Raw genomic sequence first — 22,046 nt, forward strand, 5'->3', positions numbered from 1 at the left:
CTTTCTCCTATACCCATTCCCTGGCGCATTATCCTACAGTGCTTTCTCCTATACCCATTCCATAGTGCATTATCTGACAGTGCTTTCTCCTATGCCCATTCCCTAGCGCATTATCCTACAGTGCTTTCTCCTATACCCATTCCATAGTGCATTATCCGACAGTGCTTTCTCCTATGCCCATTCCCTTTCGCCTTATCCTACAGTACTTTTTCCTATACCCATTCCCTAGCGCATTATCCTACAGTACTTTCTCCTATACCCATTCCCTAGGGCATTATCCTACAGTACTTTCTCCTATACCCATTCCCTGGCGCATTATCCTACAGTACTTTCTCCTATACCCATTCCCTAGCGCATTATCCTACAGTGCTTTCTCCTATACCCATTCCCTAGCGCATTATCCTAAAGTGCTTTCTCCTATACCCATTCCCTAGCGCCTTATCCTACAGTGCTTTCTCCTATACCCATTCCCTAGGGCATTATCCTAAAGTACTTTCTCCTATACCCATTCCCTGGCGCATTATCCTACAGTACTTTCTCCTATACCCATTCCCTAGCGCATTATCCTACAGTGCTTTGTCCTATACCCATTCCTAGCGCATTATCCTACAGTGCTTTCTCCTATACCCATTCCATAGTGCATTATCCGACAGTGCTTTCTCCTATGCCCATTCCCTAGCGCATTATCCTACTGTGCTTTCTCCTATACCCATTGCATAGCGCATTATCCTACAGTGCTTTCTCCTATACCCATTCCTGGCACATTATCCCACAGTGCTTTCTCCTATACCCATTCCTAGCGCATTATCCTACAGTGCTTTCTCCTATACCCATTCCCTAACGCATTATCCTACCGTGCTTTCTCCTGTACCCATTCCTAGCGCATTATCCTACAGTACTTTCTCCTATACCCATTCCACAGTACTTTCTCCTATACCCATTCCTAGCGCATTATCCTACAGTGCTTTCTCCTATACCCATTCCTTTCGCCTTATCCTACAGTACTTTTTCCTATACCCATTCCCTAGCGCATTATCCTACAGTACTTTCTCCTATACCCATTCCCTAGGGCATTATCCTAAAGTACTTTCTCCTATACCCATTCCCTGGCGCATTATCCTACAGTGCTTTCTCCTATACCCATTCCATAGTGCATTATCTGACAGTGCTTTCTCCTATGCCCATTCCCTAGCGCATTATCCTACAGTGCTTTCTCCTATACCCATTCCATAGTGCATTATCCGACAGTGCTTTCTCCTATGCCCATTCCCTTTCGCCTTATCCTACAGTACTTTTTCCTATACCCATTCCCTAGCGCATTATCCTACAGTACTTTCTCCTATACCCATTCCCTAGGGCATTATCCTACAGTACTTTCTCCTATACCCATTCCCTGGCGCATTATCCTACAGTACTTTCTCCTATACCCATTCCCTAGCGCATTATCCTACAGTGCTTTCTCCTATACCCATTCCCTAGCGCATTATCCTAAAGTGCTTTCTCCTATACCCATTCCCTAGCGCATTATCCTACAGTGCTTTCTCCCCTGCCCATTCCCTAGGGCATTATCCTACAGTACTTTCTCCTATACCCAATTCCCTAGGGCATTATCCTACAGTGCTTTCTCCTATACCCATTCCCTAGGGCATTGTCCTACAGTACTTTCTCCCCTGCCCATTCCCTAGGGCATTATCCTAAAGTACTTTCTCCTATACCCATTCCCTGGCGCATTATCCTACAGTACTTTCTCCTATACCCATTCCCTAGCGCATTATCCTACAGTGCTTTGTCCGATACCCATTCCCTAGCGCATTATCCTACAGTGCTTTCTCCTATACCCATTCCATAGTGCATTATCCGACAGTGCTTTCTCCTATGCCCATTCCCTAGCGCATTATCCTACTGTGCTTTCTCCTATACCCATTGCATAGCGCATTATCCTACAGTGCTTTCTCCTATACCCATTCCCTGGCACATTATCCCACAGTGCTTTCTCCTATACCCATTCCCTAGCGCATTATCCTACAGTGCTTTCTCCTATATCCATTCCCTAACGCATTATCCTACAGTGCTTTCTCCTGTACCCATTCCCTAGCGCATTATCCTACAGTACTTTCTCCTATACCCATTCCACAGTACTTTCTCCTATACCCATTCCCTAGCGCATTATCCTACAGTGCTTTCTCCTATACCCATTCCCTTTCGCCTTATCCTACAGTACTTTCTCCTATACCCATTCCCCTGCGCATTATCCTACAGTACTTTCTCCTATACCCATTCCCTAGGGCATTATCCTACAGTACTTTCTCCTATACCCATTCCCTGACGCATTATCCTACAGTGCTTTCTCCTATACCCATTCCATAGTGCATTATCTGACAGTGCTTTCTCCTATGCCCATTCCCTAGCGCATTATCCTACAGTGCTTTCTCCTATACCCATTCCATAGTGCATTATCCGACAGTGCTTTCTCCTATGCCCATTCCCTTTCGCCTTATCCTACAGTACTTTTTCCTATACCCATTCCCTAGCGCATTATCCTACAGTACTTTCTCCTATACCCATTCCCTAGGGCATTATCCTACAGTACTTTCTCCTATACCCATTCCTGGCGCATTATCCTACAGTACTTTCTCCTATACCCATTCCCTAGCGCATTATCCTACAGTGCTTTCTCCTATACCCATTCCCTAGCGCATTATCCTAAAGTGCTTTCTCCTATACCCATTCCCTAGCGCATTATCCTACAGTGCTTTCTCCCCTGCCCATTCCCTAGGGCATTATCCTACAGTACTTTCTCCTATACCCAATTCCCTAGGGCATTATCCTACAGTGCTTTCTCCTATACCCATTCCCTAGGGCATTGTCCTACAGTACTTTCTCCCTGCCCATTCCCTAGGGCATTATCCTACAGTACGTTCTCCTATACCCCATTCCCTGGGGCATTATCCTACAGTGCTTTCTCCTATACCCATTCCCTAGGGCATTATCCTACAGTACTTTCTCCTATACCCATTCCCTAGCGCCTTATCCTACAGTGCTTTCTCCTATACCCATTCCCTAGGGCATTATCCTAAAGTACTTTCTCCTATACCCATTCCCTGGCGCATTATCCTACAGTACTTTCTCCTATACCCATTCCCTAGCGCATTATCCTACAGTGCTTTGTCCTATACCCATTCCCTAGTGCATTATCCTACAGTGCTTTCTCCTATACCCATTCCATAGTGCATTATCCGACAGTGCTTTCTCCTATGCCCATTCCCTAGCGCATTATCCTACTGTGCTTTCTCCTATACCCATTGCATAGCGCATTATCCTACAGTGCTTTCTCCTATACCCATTCCCTGGCACATTATCCCACAGTGCTTTCTCCTATACCCATTCCCTAGCGCATTATCCTACAGTGCTTTCTCCTATATCCATTCCCTAACGCATTATCCTACAGTGCTTTCTCCTGTACCCATTCCCTAGCGCATTATCCTACAGTACTTTCTCCTATACCCATTCCACAGTACTTTCTCCTATACCCATTCCCTAGCGCATTATCCTACAGTGCTTTCTCCTATACCCATTCCCTTTCGCCTTATCCTACAGTACTTTCTCCTATACCCATTCCCCTGCGCATTATCCTACAGTACTTTCTCCTATACCCATTCCCTAGGGCATTATCCTACAGTACTTTCTCCTATACCCATTCCCTGGCGCATTATCCTACAGTACTTTCTCCTATACCCATTCCCTAGCGCATTATCCTACAGTGCTTTCTCACCTTCACAATCCCTAGCGCATTATCCTACAGTGCTTTCTCCTATGCCCATTCCCTAGCGCATTATCCTACTGTGCTTTCTCCTATACCCATTGCATAGCGCATTATCCTACAGTGCTTTCTCCTATACCCATTCCCTGGCACATTATCCTACTGTGCTTTCTCCTATACCCATTGCATAGCGCATTATCCTACAGTGCTTTCTCCTATACCCATTCCCTGGCGCATTATCCTACAGTACTTTCTCCTATACCCATTCCCTAGCGCATTATCCTACAGTACTTTCTCCTATACCATTCCGTAGGGCATTATCCAACGGTACTTTCTCCTATACCCATTCCCTGGCGCATTATCCTACAGTACTTTCTCCTATACCCATTCCCTAGCGCATTAACCTACAGTGCTTTCTCCTATACCCATTCCCTAGCGCATTATCCTACAGTGCTTTCTCCTATGCCCATTCCCTAGCGCATTATCCTACTGTGCTTTCTCCTATACCCATTGCATAGTGCATTATCCTACAGTGCTTTCTCCTATACCCATTACTTGGCGCATTATCCTACAGTGCTTTCTCCTATACCCATTCCCTAGCGCATTAACCTACAGTGCTTTCTCCTATACCCATTCCCTATCGCATTATCCTACAGTACTTTCTCCTATACCCAGTCCCTAGGGCATTATCCTACAGTACTTTCTCCTATACCCATTCCCTAGCGCATTATCCTACAGTGCTTTCTCCTATACCCCTTCCCATCCCTCGCGCATTATTCTACAGTGCTTTCTCCTATACCCAATCCCTAGCGCATTATCCTACAGTACTTTCTCCTATACCCAGTCCCTAGGGCATTATCCTACAGTACTTTCTCCTATACCATTCCCTAGCGCATTATCCTACAGTGCTTTCTCCTATACCCCTTCCCATTCCCTCGCGCATTATCCTACAGTACTTTCTCCTATACCCATTCCCTAGCGCATTATCCTACAGTGCTTTCTCCTATACCCATTCCCTAGCGAATTATCCTACAGTACTTTCTCCTATACCCATTCCCTAGCACATTATCCTACAGTACTTTCTCCTATACCCATTCCCTAGCGCATTATCCTACAGTACTTTCTCCTATACCCATTCCCTAGCGCATTATCCTACAGTACTTTCTCCTATACCCAGTCCCTAGGGCATTATCCTACAGTACTTTCTCCTATACCCATTCCCTAGCGCATTATCCTACAGTGCTTTCTCCTATACCCCTTCCCATTCCTTGGCGCATTATCCTACAGTACTTTCTCCTATACCCATTCCCTAGCGCATTATCCTACAGTACTTGCTCCTATACCCAGTCCCTAGGGCATTATCCTACAGTACTTTCTCCTATACCCATTCCCTAGGGCATTATCCTACAGTACTTTCTCCTATACCCAGTCCCTAGGGCATTATCCTACAGTACTTTCTCCTATACCCATTCCCTAGCGCATTATCCTACAGTGCTTTCTCCTATACCCCTTCCCATTCCCTAGGGCATTATCCTACAGTGCTTTCTCCTATACCCATTCCCTCTTAAAAGATTGTCAGTGTTTCGAGCTCCAGTCTTTTTGTGGATGTAACCGTGTAACCATTGATTTATTGTTAAGCTAATATTTAACCCGTCAAATGCTGTTTTTCTCTTGGCAGTATAACTGACTACCTTTGAAGGTTTTATGTGTTTCTGAGGGAAAAACCTATGAGAGGACAAGGAAGAACAATATGATTCAAATAGACAGGAAGGAGAAATTGCCTTTATTTTTTACCATAACACACATCATACACTATCATACAGCATGTTATTAAAATAGGACTAAACTAACTGAAGTTCTCAATGGTGATGTAATAATGACTTGTCAATAGTGATGTAATAATGACTTGTCAATGGTGATGACATCTTGCTCTGTCTCTCCTCCAGCTGACTATGAGGACTGGTTTCACCATCACTGACTTCTGAAGCTTCGGTTTTGACACTGGGATAGGATATATTTTACACTTTCCCTCATTGGTGCTGAGAATAGCTGGCCACTGAGACTCCCTTTTCTGTGTGTGTGAGAGAGAGTGAGACCAAGGGAGAGATTATTTGAAAAGAAGAGGAAGAATTGTGAGTGCAGGGAAGAGTGATATGATCCCTTAGCATCTCAGAGCCAAGGACACACACAACCACATCTCGTTAGTTTGAGCAATGCTTTTAGATTTATTTGACAGAATATTACAGTAGTGCTATAACCCTTCAAACAACCTCTATAACCCTTCACACAGTTGCTATAAGCCTTCCCTTTGCCCTTATGTAGACAGGATGGGCAGTGAGCTGAGACATGCTCTGTAATGAACAACACCTCAAAGCAATGTGGAAAAAACACTAGACTAGGACTCATATTTATATTATTATTTACAAATCATGTTCAATTACAACATTTTGATATCTGTCTATTTCAAAAGACACTGCTTTTGGTCACGAAAACGTGTTTATTGTTATTCCATTATTTTCTCATCAATAAATAACTGTTCTCCAGTATAGCTGTCATGAGTGCCGTCTCTTTAGTAACATAGGGGGAGAGAGAGGGACACGGGGAGAGGGAGAGAGAGGGACACGGGGAGTAGTGTCACAGACCATTAGAGTGATGTGTTTTATGCAATAATAAAGGTCAACCACTGGTCCACTAGTGTTCAAGCTCAGGTCAGAGGAAGTACAACAATGCTGACCTGAATCCCAAAACATCTTAAACCTCTGCCCCCACCTTCCCCCAGTCAGCCAGCCAGCCAGCCTGCCAGTCAGTCAGTCAGGGAGGGAGCCAGTCAGTCAGGGAGGGAGCGTCACTATGTGAAGGGTAAAGGAATACGTATATGTGAGATGTTTGAGCTAGTCGTCCAGGGAAACGGGGATCGGGGTGGCGGGGGGGTTGTCTGACAGTAGGAGTTGTGTCGGGGTACATTGGCGTGGGGTGTAGTGAGGATGTGAGTGGGGGTCTGGTCTGGCCTTCAGGGGTATAATTGGATTTGTGGGTCCCCTCTCCAGTACAGAGGGATTTGGGGGTCCCCTCTCTCTGCCAGGGATATAAAGGAAGTTGTGCTTGCTGGTAACAGTTTGGGTTTTGTCCCCTGAGTCTCCCTGTGAGACTCCCCAGGGAGACTGACTGTTTACCTTCACCCTGCCATGTTCACATACTAATCAGGGGGAACAGGGGCTAGGAGCTACTGTTACTAAGTGCACCACAATGTCTGCTAAGGCCTTTCGTACTGGTTATAGTGTGTGTGTTGGGAAGTATGTGTAGCTTTGTTGGAGTGAGAACATACAGAACAACTGACACACACACACACACATACATACATAAACACACAAACACACACTCCCCGTACGAGATGCATGTTACACACACTTCAACACAAACACTCACACATTCACAAACTACAACTGCCACATGGAGTGTTCGGGTGGTAATAAATGAAAGGGGGTAGTCCCGCTCCGGGGGGCAGTAGATAGAGGGGGAAGGACAATATAGATATACAGTAGTTATACTAGAGATCTCTCCTCCTTGTCTCTAGTACAGGTTAGTCTGTATAGATATACAGTAATTATACTAGAGATCTCTGCTCCTTGTCTCTAGTACAGGTTAGTCTGTATAGATATACAGTAATTATACTAGAGATCTCTGCTCCTTGTCTCTAGTACAGGTTAGTCTGTATAGATATACAGTAATTATACTAGAGATCTCTGCTCCTTGTCTCTAGTACAGGTTAGTCTGTATAGATATACAGTAATTATACTAGAGATCTCTGCTCCTTGTCTCTAGTACAGGTTAGTCTGTATAGATATACAGTAATTATACTAGAGATCTCTGCTCCTTGTCTCTAGTACAGGTTAGTCTGTATAGATATACAGTAATTATACTAGAGATCTCTGCTCCTTGTCTCTAGTACAGGTTAGTCTTGAGAGCATTGGGTTTCCGGTGGAAGGAGGAGAGCACGCCAGCGAAAGGCCCTGTCATACTGTCTGCCGGCTGCCACGCCTTCAGCAGCTCTGGAGCCTGGGCTGCGGGTTGGGCCATTCCTGGGTGGGCGGGGCCTAGGCTGGGCCAACCAGGGGGTTTGAGCCCCTGCAGAACGGGGGAGCTGGAGGTGTTAGCGTAGCCACTGTTAGCAGGGGCGGGGCTGGGGCTGAGGCTGGCGGGGCTACCCATGTTCCCATTGGCTGAGCCGGGCAGCGAGGCGGTGCTGTCAGGGGTGGGACTGCAGGTGGACTCTTTTGATTCGTCGTCATCCGAGGAAGATCTGGGCTCACCCTTTTTACCCCCGGTACAGCCATTGTTCCCTCCTGGGCCCCCGGTCCCGTTACCAGATTTAGAGTTGGCCGCACGCTCCACCTTACGGAACTTAGCCCGCCGGTTCTGGAACCATACCTGATGCAGACAGACGATATAGTTTAGTCTCATTGAAAATTATAAACATACAACCAGAGGAAAACGGCAAAAAAAAAGAACTACACATAAAAAGACATACTATCTCTAGAATACAACTCACATGAAGGATGCATAGATTACAATTTGGTAGACTGCTATACTTTTGACAGTAATTGTTTGCATTTCTAAGAAAAATACATGATGGTCTAGACCCATACATTTATGATTTAAAAAAAATATATTGTGAATTCATTCTATTGTGAATTCGTGTTTATCATCAGACCACTGGACTCACCTGTACCCGCGCCTCAGTAAGGTCGATCTTGAGTGCAAGCTCCTCGCGCGTGTAGATGTCGGGATAGTGGGTCTCTGCGAACACGCGCTCCAGCTCCTTCAGCTGTGAGCTCGTGAAGGTGGTCCTTATGCGCCGCTGTTTCCGCTTCTCGTTCAAACCAGAAGGGTCCGAGAAGAACTTATATGGAACTGCGGAGTCAACCAATCACAATAAAAACCTATTCATTATTTGAATTAAGTATCAGAACAAAATGGATATGTTGTAAATCCTAAACTCTGTTTTATTTTAGGCGTTTTTCGATAGACTATGTTATGGAGTTGATTTTGTCTGATCTGGTAGGTTATAGACTATAGCTTGACGATTTTTTCCCTTGGAGAATAAAGGTTTTTAATGTACTTGATCAATCCAACTAAGGGTATTTAACCTACAAGTAGGATAGGTGAATATCGTGGTTCCCATATTGATATAATGTATTATTCTGAATTGGTTTTATTGATGTTTCTCTTTTGCTTTAGTATATGGCAATGCTAGGGAAATAGTCTAAAAGTAAGAAATTATCTGATTATATTTATGCAATTACCTAGTTGTAATTATACCATGAACTAACATAAATCATTTGTAATTTGACCAAATTTGCCTAAACTAAACATGGAATAACAGAATGTGATAGGCTATCAACAAGGGCATCACATAAAATGTTGTGATAGACTAACCACCAACCAGTTTCATTCAAATTGATTTTAAAATAATAATAATACTTTTCATTAGAGACAGATATTCTGGAATAAATCATTGTTTTTTCCCAGGGAGAGAGCGAGCGAGAGCGCATAACGCACGTTCTGTCAGTGTGCCTTCATTGGAGCTGCAATTAAAGCATTAAAAAAAATATTAGCTCATCCAAAAAGTGTTGTGGTAATTCGCTTGGTCTGGATATAAGCTGTGAAATAATCACGTTTTAGGAGCAGCAGCAGGTGTACGCTTTTCGAATAAGGTGGCATAGCCTGCACTATTCAACCATTTGTTGACAAAAAGGACGTTTTTATTAGTTTTAGGACTATTAGTAGTCGCAAAACAACCTTTCATGCTGTTAATTTACGTTTTGGTTTATTATAATGATTGAATTGTTATTTTAAGACAGTAGTTTACATATTATTATTGCTACTAAGTAGGCTATTGTTTGTTTGTTTCGGTTTGGGTTTTTTGGACACTTGAAAACGAGATGGTGATTTAATCAAGAGATTTCATCCTGCAAAATGTTTAATAAATCAATATATTTGCATATTCAACCATAATGACATAAATCATAAAAATGGAAATGTATGGCAATGTAGCAAAAAACAAACATTTGAATTGCGCAGTCGAATCATGACAACATAACGAAATATACAAATATACAATTAAGGATAAAATACATTTAATTGAATAAACAAATTACAAATTTGATTAGTTGATAATACAGATATATTTGTCCTCTAACGAATTTTACACTGATTGAATTACCCCATGCCAACGAACATAAACCGAGAGGTTAGATTTGAGCGACCCTCAAAATTAAGAGGTATGAGAATATAAAACAGAATATTTATAATTTCGATTGATTTGGTTTTCAGTAATCAAATAAAATGTCTTACCTTCTTCGATTAGCCTAGTTGGCATAATTACATTAAAAAAAAGACATTTTACGCACGTATTTCAAATAAAAACCAGACGCTTTAAGTATAGTCAACATCCCAGACATTTGCAGCTTGAGATGAAACACTGTAGTGTTTCATCTGCATGCCTGATTTCCCGCCCATGCCCTCTGCACGCTCTTACCTGTGGAATAGGGTGTGGGCTGGTGCTCGCGCAGGGACCCCAGTGTGCAGTTCGCGGTGCTGAGGGGCGCGCAGCCCGGGTTGGCACCGAACCCGGTCCGGATCGGGTTGTACTGGAACGAGCTGGCCTGGCTGCAGGAGCTGAAGTCCGCGTAGGCCGATGCCTCCATGGCCGCCATGCACGAGTCATATGAGTTCAGGTAGGAGTAATCCATTTTATACATGGAGACGCGAGAACGACAACTCTGGGAGAGCGCTTGATGAAATGTACTTCTCAGGATTCGAGAGGAATTAAAACGTTGACGATGGAAAAACACCACAGAATGAGTTCAGTTTTTCTAATTTCTCCAAGGACCAGGTTAAGATCCCCGAGTAGGCAGCCCCTCTCTCCAATTTGGTTTTCTTGTTTTCAGTCAAAGCAGGGTGTTTACATGTGGGTGCAATATTCCTGAAATCTCTTTCTTTCTTTTCTCTCTCAGTATCAGTAGCTTCCTCTTCCATCCACATCAGCTTCTCTCTCGATCCCTGCCTGACCACCTCGCTTTGCGCTCCGTATGACAGCGCACCGGCCAGCTCGCGCAGTGTTTATAATAAACTTGGCAGTCCGCGAGACAATAGCGAGGCGGTGGTCTCTTTCCATGACAATGTCTCGAGAGTCTATTGGGGGGCATCGCGCACGGCCAGCCCCCTCCCACTACTCATGCATTACTAATGCGCGCGAAGTTAACCCCCTCAGCCAGACGTCTTTATGCAAGAAAAACTCCTGATATGATTCTGATTTCTGGAATTACATATTTTATTTGATGTTGTTCGAGATGTCGCCTTTCTCTCAGTGTAAGAGTGATAGCCTGTGTATGGGGCTTGTGTGTCACCTCAGAGTGTCTGACTATAGAACCAAACTAAACGCGTTTCAATTTGTGGCTCCCATGGAAAGATTTCATAAACGCATTGACTCCCCATAAATTGGTTTAAAGTTATTGTTCAGTGGCATCCAACGTGATATGAAACACACTGGCACGCGCCTCTTGGGTCATAAGCGTATAATGCCAACGGTGGTTATAGCACAATGTCAGCGTCTCCTCACAATCCGGGCTGAAATGGAAGTGAGCACTAAATCGATTAAACTTTATGAAATACATTAATTATCAGATGCATACATAACCTCGATTATCCGCTCTGCTATCTCTAGTTCTGTAATTCAACAGTTTGTGAAATTAAGAGGTTTTTCGTTAGAGGAAAATAGCCTATATATATATATCATACAAACCCTTGGAGCTTGTGTTGCTAAATTAACCGTTTTACACGCGTGCGAAATTGATTATGGGTGTGTGGCCACTGGCCCTGTGTGTGTGTGTGTTTGTGTGTGTGTGTGTGTGTGTAATAATATAATACGGTTTTATATGTAAAAGAGCGGCTCTCGATAGACACAGAGGGCTCTTCTCGTGTTATCACCGCTTGACCAGTGGCCTGTCTAATGCCATTACAACACACCGCCCTGCCATGTTTACATCCCATTGAATCGCATGTTGTTGTGTCAGGACTGGGGTTTCTCCGCGCACAATAAGTCTCCAACAACATCAATAACGTCGGTACATTTCTAGAAAATGTATGTTGTCTGAACGCATGGCACACGGTCAAGCCCGGTTCCCATGCAGGGAGTTGTCTTGCGTTAGAAGGACGGGGAGCACCGGGAGAGAATGATCGTTCATATTTATCAACGATATCAATTATACATTATAAACTGTGTGGTTTTAATGCTGATTGGCTGACAGCCGTGGTATATCAGACCGTATTCCACGGGTTTGACAAAACATTTATTTTAACTGCTTAAAATTATATTGGTAACCAGTAGCAATAAGGCACCTCGGGGGTTTGTGATATATGGTCAATATACCACGGCTAAGGGCTGTGTCTGCGTCCTGCATAAGAACAGCCCTTAGCCGTGGTATAATGGACAAATACCACACACCCTTGGGCCTTAATGCTTAATTATAAAACAACAACAACGCAATCTTGTAGGCCTAGAAAATAATATACAATACAATAAATATCTGGCTATATTATAATAATAATAATAATAACATGGAGTCACAATAGTCATCAGTTCATGTTCGTTTCTGTCTCTGCTTTTCAAAGCTTAAAGGGGAATGGAAACGCTTTAGGAAGTGAATCCAATATGGCGATTTACAGTTACAGTTAGCTGGAGTTCTAGATCCTAGTATTTCCATTCCCCTTTAATCATGGTCCTTTTCATGGACTCGTGAACTCATGTTTAATCTCTTGTATGTTTCATCTCACCGTTGTCTCCATGAATATGTATATTATGCATGTCGATAGATCTAAAGGCCTATGGGCACACGGTGACTTGTTTTGTGTTGTACATGGGACTGGTTTTGTTGCTGTGTTTTGATTTCTTGCTCGGGTGGTTATTGTAAACCTACAGGCTCATAAATAAATAAAAAATACAAATATGCCTACATTTCAATCAATTGTATACCTATAGGCTAATAGCTTACTCACTTTCCCTTCAACATATATATCCATATCCTCTCAATACTGGTGTTGTTACGTTAAGCTGCTCTGAAGGCTACCACTAACTTTACATTAAACAAATATTGTCAACTTCAATGTAATATAACCAGTTGTTGTTTCAACACTGTATGCCACCTCGTGCTGCTTCAGCTTAATCAGTTTACTCCAGTTAATCAACTATATAAACGAATTATCGAAACAAAATGTCCGATACATATTTCCACATATGCCTAACTGGGGTGTGATTGTGATATTTTCTGAAGCATAATTTCGGTTTGATCTGTATTCTATGTGTCTGTCATTTTGCAGGTATTTTGGGTGCCCAGGTTCCAATGATTCGATTTGCTCTCCTATTCCACGAGCTCAACAAAGGGTTTTGCTGCCCTTAGGGCGAGCCGGACCCAGAATCATAACCGGGGCCCATGTACTTGCCCCCCCACCCCTCTATCTCCTCTTTTCCACCACCGACCTGGCACCACTAGTCATAGAACTGTCGCATGCTCTGACTCTAACCCGGTTAGACACGGGCCGCCTCGAGCGGGGCGTCACGGTGCATTTAGGTAATTCGGGATTGAATGGCTGGTGCGCGGACGGTACCCCATCGTGCCACCGTCCCTCATCCATCACCTTGTAAATCATATGCACGCACTAGCTCTATCCCCAAAATGTATACGATGCACTCACGTTACAGGCCTAATGCCTTCACAGAGGAAAGGAAATAGGCCTGTACATAAATACAAAACGTGTTAAAGCGACACACACTTTCATCTGACTTTTTACAACAACAAGTGCATGGCAGCCGCCCGTCCACACTATAGTGTTCTACCTGCTGTTTCATGGGCCCTTTCAGCACCGTGTCTGACTCAATAAAATGCTCTAAATGAAGGTTAAAATAAAGCAGGTGAATGTGACAGACCACTGGCCGTTCGGATCTCAACTGCGTCCCCCTCAGGCCTCCTGATTGCGCTAGACTTGGATGGAGCTGGTGAAATAACCTCTCCAATTCATACGATGGATGCAAGGATTGCAGTTCATGAAATCAAAATGATAGTTTTAAACTTATTTACATTTATTGGCAACACTCTTAGAAAAAAAGGTTATGGATAGTGACAAAAATGGTTCTCTACTTGCTTCATATATGGCACCCCTAAAGGTTCTATATAGAACCGAAATTGGTTCCATAAAAAACCCTATATTAAAGCCAAGGGTTCTATATGGAACCAATTTTGGTTCAATGAAATTTAACCCCTTGGTTCTGATCAAAGAACCCTACACTTTAAGGGTGCCATATATGAAGCAAGCATAGAACCTTTTTTTCTAAGAGTATAGCCTACTTCATTCAATTTGATAAAACATAGACAATTTTGCAGGTTCATTTACAGCCCATTCTTCATAACTTATAGATCTATCCTTCAACAATCATATAATCATTATAAATGACCATTATATCTCTAAATAGCCTACACCAAACGGTATCCTGACAGATGTAGGCCTATACACTTCAATTCAAACAGAGGTAATATAAATATAACTATAATTGCATGTATACGCTAGACTACATGCACTGACTAAAAGTAGCCAACGAATTTTCCTTCAACAATTGTCTTGGAATATGGGATATGTGCAATGCATCAGTGGGTTATACTTATAATACTTACAATGGCTTACATTCGATACCAACTCTGGAATAAAAATATGAATTATTGACCTTATAGTTAATTGGAGCAGGCTTAGTTCTTCTGCTTGTGTTTTTCCATTGTGCTGAAAATGGGTTTGGTTGCCTCCGCGTTTCTGCACCAAATCCCTTGACAACAGGGACATAACCTGAAATTCCTGATATTGAAGTAAAATGCTCTTGATTATTTATCATTTTAATGGTGTCCATATAAGAGTGAAGCCAAATAAATACAAAAATCACACAATGAACAATACTCTATTCTAATATATTAGATTCATAATATATTAAATTCATAATATATTAGATAGGTATTCTATTATTTGTGAGTTGATGACACTAAATTACAAATTTACCAATTGGCTATTTGGCCGTTAATTTGCCTGGTAATTAATGAAAAAAAAGGAGATATCTAGGTCTTTATCAAATAGCTATCGAAATAATTAATTAGGGCCAACCGCCTGTAATAAGTATGGCTTCAACAACAAAACTGAAAATAGCCATATTGGTTAGGCTACCATGACTCCATGATAGACCAGATAGAAGACATTACAGCTTTATCACGAGGTTCTAATCACAATCTTTTGGGACTGTTCAGGATTCTGCTCTTGTGATGGATCGGTTAGACTCTCTTTTGATTGACACCCCTGCGCGTTCCATACCACCACCGCATGCCCCGGGACAGATACCGTCTCGGCCCCCCGCACGGCCTTTCTCTGAACCCGGTACATATCCATCCCATCCTTTACTGATCCCTAATTCTCCCCTCAGTCTCCCCTCTCTCCATCTCTCCATCCATCTCCCTTCTCCCCATCTATCCATCACAGCGGCACCAGTATCCCCCAGTCTCATCAATCTTCCCTCTACCCTCTCACCCACCCGCTTCATCAGGCCAATCTGCATTCACCGGCTTTCGGTTTTACCGCCCCATCCACTGTACCGGCCAGGAGACAACCCCCGCTCTAATCCGAGGACCATCGGAAACGATTACCATCAGAGGGATGGGGAAAGCGAAACAAAAACTAACTGGAGTTAAATTAGCCTGTAGGAGACATGCCCCATTTTCGTTCAAATAAGAAATGTTTGATTGCGAGTCAAAAATACAGATTTATTAGTTTACATGGGACTACCAAATATGAATTATCTAGCCTACAAGACCCATGTGCTTCAGCAGGGAATCTAGGCCTATGAGAAGTTAAGACACATTTGGGAATAGGAATGTGGCAATTTGGCGAAAGCATTAGAATATTCCCTGACTCGGATCCCTCTCCCTGTCACTCCAGGGTCGTGAAGAACCTCTTGTGGCTATTGTTGCCGCCTCTGTTGACTCAGACGTCATGAATGCGAAAGGCCACCGTTACAGTTTCCGTTAAATCGCCCATGAATTTAAAAGTCCAAATTTAAACCTCGTGCGCCCACTCAGGCCCCCGGCTCGAGGGTATTAGCCCGGATTAACGGGTCCTGAGACAAACACGCCGCAAGGCCGCTTTGGGTCTTTGAAGGGATTAAGTTTTAACGTTTAAACTCTCGAGTGAAGGTCGCTGTTCTTTTGCGCCGCAATGGAAAACAAGCGACGGACATTTAACTTTGGAAACAGTTTTAACTTTAACAGCAAACTCACCTTTGAACCCGAGAGACTGGACCACCACACAAAAGACGGCCCACAGGACCCTGACTACTGTTGCGAGGAGCAGTTCAGCAATGTCACCAATAATGGAACTTTTTAGGGAGTTTAAAAGCAGACATCAGCTGTAGCCTAATCTATATATACTGTATAGTTTAATGGCTTAGGTCTATGCAGGACCTATGGACGTTTTGTCCATTTTGCCATCTGTCAATTTGGAGTCATCAATTTACTGACAGAAATGTCCTTTCATAGGCTATATACACAATAAGGAGATTGGATTCATTCAAATTCAGTAATGAAAACTTTGGTCTTTATTAAAATTTAGGCTAAAGGCTCATAATCATTAATGTCACTAGATATGGGGTTGAAGCACGAGCGCACCCACTTGGCAGCTAACATGCCTTTAATTTTTTTTTTAAATGTAACCTTTACTTAACTAGGCAAGTCAGTTAATTAAGAACAAATAATTATTTACAATGAAGGCCTACCTGGGCCAAACCCGGACGACGCTGGGCCAATTGTGCACCTCCCTATGGGACTCCCAATCACGACCTGGATGTGATACAGCCTTTACTCAGAGGGACAAATGATGTAAAGCAATGCATCACACTGTAAAACCAAGTGTTTAGGATCTGAACACATGGAATTTAAATTAAAACTAGTCTTAGTGTTTAGATTGTCAAAACCAGAACATGTCTATTCACTGGAACACTTTTTAAACACATGAACATGTTTATTCAGCATAAGGTGTTTAGGTTTTAAACACAACACTGAGGGAGTTGTTTTAACACTGTAGGTTGAAAAAAACATTTCCATATTTCCCAGCATGGCTTTCGAGTGAATGAGAGAGATACCCACCCATGACTGTGTTTGTTAGTGACAGAGACATGTTTGTTGCATTCAATAATTAATTTTCTTGAAGCGTTCTGAAAGTGACTGCCAAAGGGAATGTATTTAAATTAAAAGTCAACCCGTTATAACCACATATTAGACATGTCACAAGGCCTTTAGTTATGGCCTAGTTATCCTCAACGTTGTCATCTGAAAATCCTGGCTCATGGGCCACATCAGACCTGCATGTCACAATATGCTGGTTTGTGAAGTGATTAGTAATTCCCATCGGAATCCAATCAGATTGATGATATCCAAGAATTCAAATAAAAACTACAATCTGTGTCCTGAATTAGCCTGGTGTGCATATGCACCCAGCTATATCTGGTCCCAAGCTTGTTTTCCCTGGTTTTCCATGAACTAGCTGGCTAACTGAACTATGTTAGTTTTGAAGTTGAGGGTGCAGTATTTATGAAGTTTGGCAATGGGGAAGAAAACTCCTTTGCTACTTATACAATCTAAGGAAACTAAGGAATTCACTGGAAAGAAACTTGAAAATGATTTATTGTTTTGTTCAAAAGTCATGACTGGTTTGAGCTATCTGTCGCGTCGTAAGACAACAGTGGCAAAAGATATCATAGCGGATCCAAGTTCAGTTTTGAGATCCACCGGCGTCATTGGCATAGGGTTAGCTGGACGTTTCTGACTGGTCTTAGAACTGTGATAACGGGCAGCCTCTCCCCGTTAGGCTCAATGGGATATGCAGTGGTTTTGCCAAAACAGCCAGAAATGTACTCAGTCTTGTACCCTTAACCTTTTTTAAACTGACTATACTATTTGTTGATTAAATCTGACTTTATTGGAATAATGAGTAATCCAGGAATGTCATAAGTTAATTGACACGAGAAAACTTGTGAACATAGCAACTACAGAGCACCAATGGCTACAATGAATGGCTAAATGACTTCCGGACACAAAGGGTTCACTGAGCTCCTATCCTCCTCACCACTCTGAGGTGAAGGACTTAAGAAACAACAACTAAAACAACAGTTGCCATAAGACCAAACCCATACAGATTGGATTAGTTGAGAAAAATTTACGTTATTTATCTTTGTATAGTATAAGATCAATTCATCAATCAATGTGCATGGGGCAACATATATATTAAAACAAACTATTCTAAAAAATCAATCTGCAACAAAGCATGCTGGGAAATATGATAATGAGGCCCCTCCCACAGAAAGGAACTCAACACTGTTCAGTTGTGCTGAAATGTAGGTCAGGTAGCAGACATTCCTAGTACTGATCTGAAGAAAAGGCATAGAAAGTCACACATTTCTAATGTCTAAATGCACTCTAAACAGGACAATGGGTAAATTAACACTAGTGTTTAGAATCGGAACACTTAGGAGATATAGGTGTTCTCCTGGTTGGAAACTGACTGACTATCATGTTGAATATTGTATTCTAAATGCCTGAGTTTAATAAGATGAGAACACTTATTGGTAAAAATCACTGTGGAAGTCAAGCCCCCCCCAAAAAGCCATATTACATCAAATGTGTTGTAATAATTGCGTTGTTTTCTCTATAACCTGTTAATTCATATGCCTTGCGACCGTGATATATAGGCCTAAAGGCCGAGACAATAAGAGGAGACAATTCAACCACACCCAGTGAAGTCCACAAAGCATATTGCATGTACAGTAACAGACAGTTAGTGACCTACAACATGGTCAAGTAAGTTAATGTTTCCAATATTTTCAGACCACTAAATAACTATTGATTTAGAAGCACAGAGAGTAACAGCAAGTCTCAAAGAAAACAGGTGCTGCCTCCACTATTCCAGCATCATTTCAACTTCAACATTTCATTATCATCAACATAACCTCTGTCTAGACTAATACAGTGACAACTAAAATATACCAGAAACTATTTAGTCCCATCAATATAAACTAAATATGACATGGCTGTCCATGGTTCTGATTTGTGTGTGTGTTCGTGCAAGTAGAAAAACATGTTGACTCACCCTACTTGTAGAGAAACGCCATCCTCCTTTCTTTCACGTTGACAAAATGGTCACACTGTCATAGAGAACATGTGTTCATTTTTTGTTGTCCTAGGCTACCCGGCTAAAATGCTTGCTCGATAGCCAAACTCCCATTCATGGGCAACGTTAGCTAGTTAACATGAGCCTTCTACATCTAGCTACATATTGTACTTCCATCCTCACTGGCCAGGGGCACAACAATGTATGAATTAATAGTTGGATCAGAATTGCCCTTATTATCATTGGCTAGTAAAGAGAATGAAGTAAAACCACAAGTCCAAATACCTATTTCCATCCATGGCTAATTTAGGAAAGGGGCAAGATGCAACAATTCAAGTTTTTCTGTCAATAATGTATGCTCTCAATGGGGTTTGATTGGAGTGACGCCAAAATCCAAGCTGGGTTGAGCTCGCTCAGTTTACCTCAACGTTGATTGGCTAATTTTATATACTTTTTTTTATCAAGGGAGGCCAAATGCTCCCTGGCTTCCCTTGCATTCAATGCTACGGGCGGCAACAATGCTCATTTGCTCGGATGCTTTCTCCCGTGAGATACTTTTGGTCACGTAGTGTATGTGGACACCTACTCGTCGAACATCTCATTCCAAAATAATGGGCATTAATATGGAGTTGGTCCCCACTTTGCTGCTATAACAGCATTCACTCTTCTGGGAATGCTTTCCACCAGATTTTAGAACATTGCTGGGGGAACTTGCTTCCATTCAGCCACAAGAGCATTGGTGAGTGTACTGGCACTGATGTTGGGATCATAGGCCTGGCTTGCACTCGGCATTCCAATTCATCCCAAAGGTGTTCGACGGGGTTGAGGTCAGGGCTCTGTGCAGGCCAGTCAAGTTTTCCACACTGATCTCAACAAACCATTTCTGTATGGACCTTGCTTTTTGCACAGGGGAATTGTTATGCTGAAACAGGAAAGGGCCTCCCCCAAATTGTCTAGAATGTAATTGTATGCTGTAGTGTTAAGATTTCTCTTCACTGGAACTAAGGGTCCAAGCCCGAACCATGAAAAACAGCACCAGACTGGGGGCAGCATTTTCCTGGCATCCGCCAAACCCAGAATCGTCCAGCCGACGCTTGACATTGAGCATGGAGATCTGAGACTTGTGTGCGGCTGCTCGGCCATGTAAACCCATAACATGAAGCTCCAGGAGGAACAGGTAGTGAGTGTTGCGACCGAGAACAGATTACTTTTACGCGTTTCAGGAACCCGGCTGTCCCATTCTGTGGGCTTGTGTGGTCTACCACTTCAAAGCTGAGACATTGCTGCTCTTAGATGTTTCCACTTCACAATAACAGCACTTACAGTTGACCGGCAGCTCAAGCAGGGCAGAAGCTTTATGAACTGAAGTGTTTGAAAGGAGGCGTCCTATGAAGGTGCCATGTTGAAGGTCACTGAGCTCTTCAGTAAGGCCATTATACTGCCAATGTCTATGGAGATTGCATGGCGGTGTGCTCGATTTTATACACCTGTCAGCAAGGGGTGTGGCTGACATAGCCAAATTTACTGATTTGAAGGTGTGTCCACATACATTGTAACTTTTTTGGGGAAGCCTGGCTTTCCTTGGCATCCGTGAATACATACCACTGGACAGTGCATGTGCTCCATGAAATAGTAGGCCTAGGCTTACATTATTTTCATTTAATTATTTATGCTATTCACGTCTAGCCTATCCAACTACCGCAATGGACTAAATTAGCCCAATGGACCCATCTGAAAAATGCTTTTTAGGATAAAAACCAGACCAGCGGTCCCAAGAGAAAACACACACACACACACACACACACACACACACACACACACACACACACACACACACACACACACACACACACACACACACACACACACACACACACACACACACACACACACACACACACACACACACACACACACACAGCTGGAGGAGCTGCGATGGCCGCGCGCAGGAGAGCTTCTCAAAACACGCTAATTAGATCTCGAGCTCTGGCCCCGCGCTCTGAAAGCAGGCCGGCGGCGGGGCGCGCGGAGCTGTGGAAAGTTAATTGAATTAAATCCCCTCTAAACTAATTAGACTGCAATCTGCCACGCGAGCTGTCCCTGAGCAAGGTTCGAATTAGGGAGAATGGATTTGTTCCTTTCTTTAGGAGAAGGGGGCAGACTGGCTGTGTTTTGGGGTTATTTTATTCCTTTTTATGATAATTCTCCCGTTGGGACCGGGGAGAGCGTGCTTAACCGTATGGGGTTTGCCAGCTTGCATCTGGAGATGCTCTGGTCCGCGTCTCGAGCCAACCCTCGCGCCCTGCTTACTGTCACCAAGTCAGGAAGAAGACTGTACCCCCGAGTGTACACCTGATGAGGAGAGGGTAGCCTCTCTATTGTCAATATCAGAATATCAACCATTTCTCTCCCATAGGTTCGTTATGTGAAGTAATTGCCCTAAATGAACGTCTTCCACACCTGCTGCGTTGACTTCCATGCCCCTGAGGTTATATTCATTTAGGCAGATCTCGATGTCTCTCGTATTGAGCCTCTTTCTCCCTCGGTCTGCATGGGATGGAATGAGGATGAGCTAAACGCGGAGTAATGGCGGATCGATCCATGCCTGCTTTCTGAGAGACCTCGGGGGAGAAAAAAAGAGAAAGGAGAGAGATGAGAGGAGAGGAGAGGAGAGGGGGAGACGGGCAGGGGAGGAGAACATGGATGAAAATGCCCCGTTAAGAGCGTGGCCAGATATGATAATGGTGCGCGAGGCTATCAGAGCTCTGAGTGATGCGCGCGGGCCGCGCTGAGTGCTCACGAGACAGTCATCATCACCCACCTCCTTGCGCTGTTGCATCGCGAGGCAGGACCCAAAGACATAAGTATAAAATGGATATTAAATCAAATAAATTATAGTTATACACTTAGAAAAAAATGTGCTATCTAGAACCTACATGGGTTCTTCGGCTGCCCCCATAGATAACCCTTTGAAGAACCCGTTTTTGGTTCCAGGTACACTTTTTGGTTTTATGAAGACCCCTTTCCACAGAGGGTT

At 43.1% G+C, this 22,046-nt stretch overlaps 1 protein-coding gene across 1 annotated transcript; it reads right to left on the reverse strand.

The window, feature by feature from the left end:
• Nucleotides 1-6,167: 6,167 nt before the first annotated feature.
• LOC118377490 (paired mesoderm homeobox protein 2A-like) lies at nt 6,168-12,075 on the reverse strand. Its single transcript, XM_035764404.2, has 3 exons — nt 10,299-12,075; nt 8,484-8,671; nt 6,168-8,188 (listed from the first exon to the last, which is right to left on the reverse strand). Exons 1-3 carry the CDS (start codon nt 10,519-10,521, stop codon nt 7,703-7,705), a joined length of 897 nt encoding a protein of 298 aa, XP_035620297.1. The 5' UTR covers nt 10,522-12,075; the 3' UTR covers nt 6,168-7,702.
• Between the last annotated feature and the right edge of the window lie 9,971 nt (nt 12,076-22,046).

Source organism: Oncorhynchus keta, chromosome 18 (genome assembly GCF_023373465.1).
Source record: "Oncorhynchus keta strain PuntledgeMale-10-30-2019 chromosome 18, Oket_V2, whole genome shotgun sequence".
Lineage (NCBI taxonomy): Eukaryota > Metazoa > Chordata > Actinopteri > Salmoniformes > Salmonidae > Oncorhynchus > Oncorhynchus keta.

Excerpts from the sequence above, each read along its gene's own strand:
- LOC118377490 (XM_035764404.2), bottom strand. The coding sequence starts at position 10,521 with ATGTATAAAATGGATTACTCCTACCTGAACTCATATGACTCGTGCATG. Across the intron at positions 8,672-10,298 it reads GCCCACACCCTATTCCACAG|TTCCATATAAGTTCTTCTCG; the intron begins GTAAGAGCGTGC and ends TTGACTCCGCAG. Across the intron at positions 8,189-8,483 it reads TTACTGAGGCGCGGGTACAG|GTATGGTTCCAGAACCGGCG; the intron begins GTGAGTCCAGTG and ends TGTCTGCATCAG.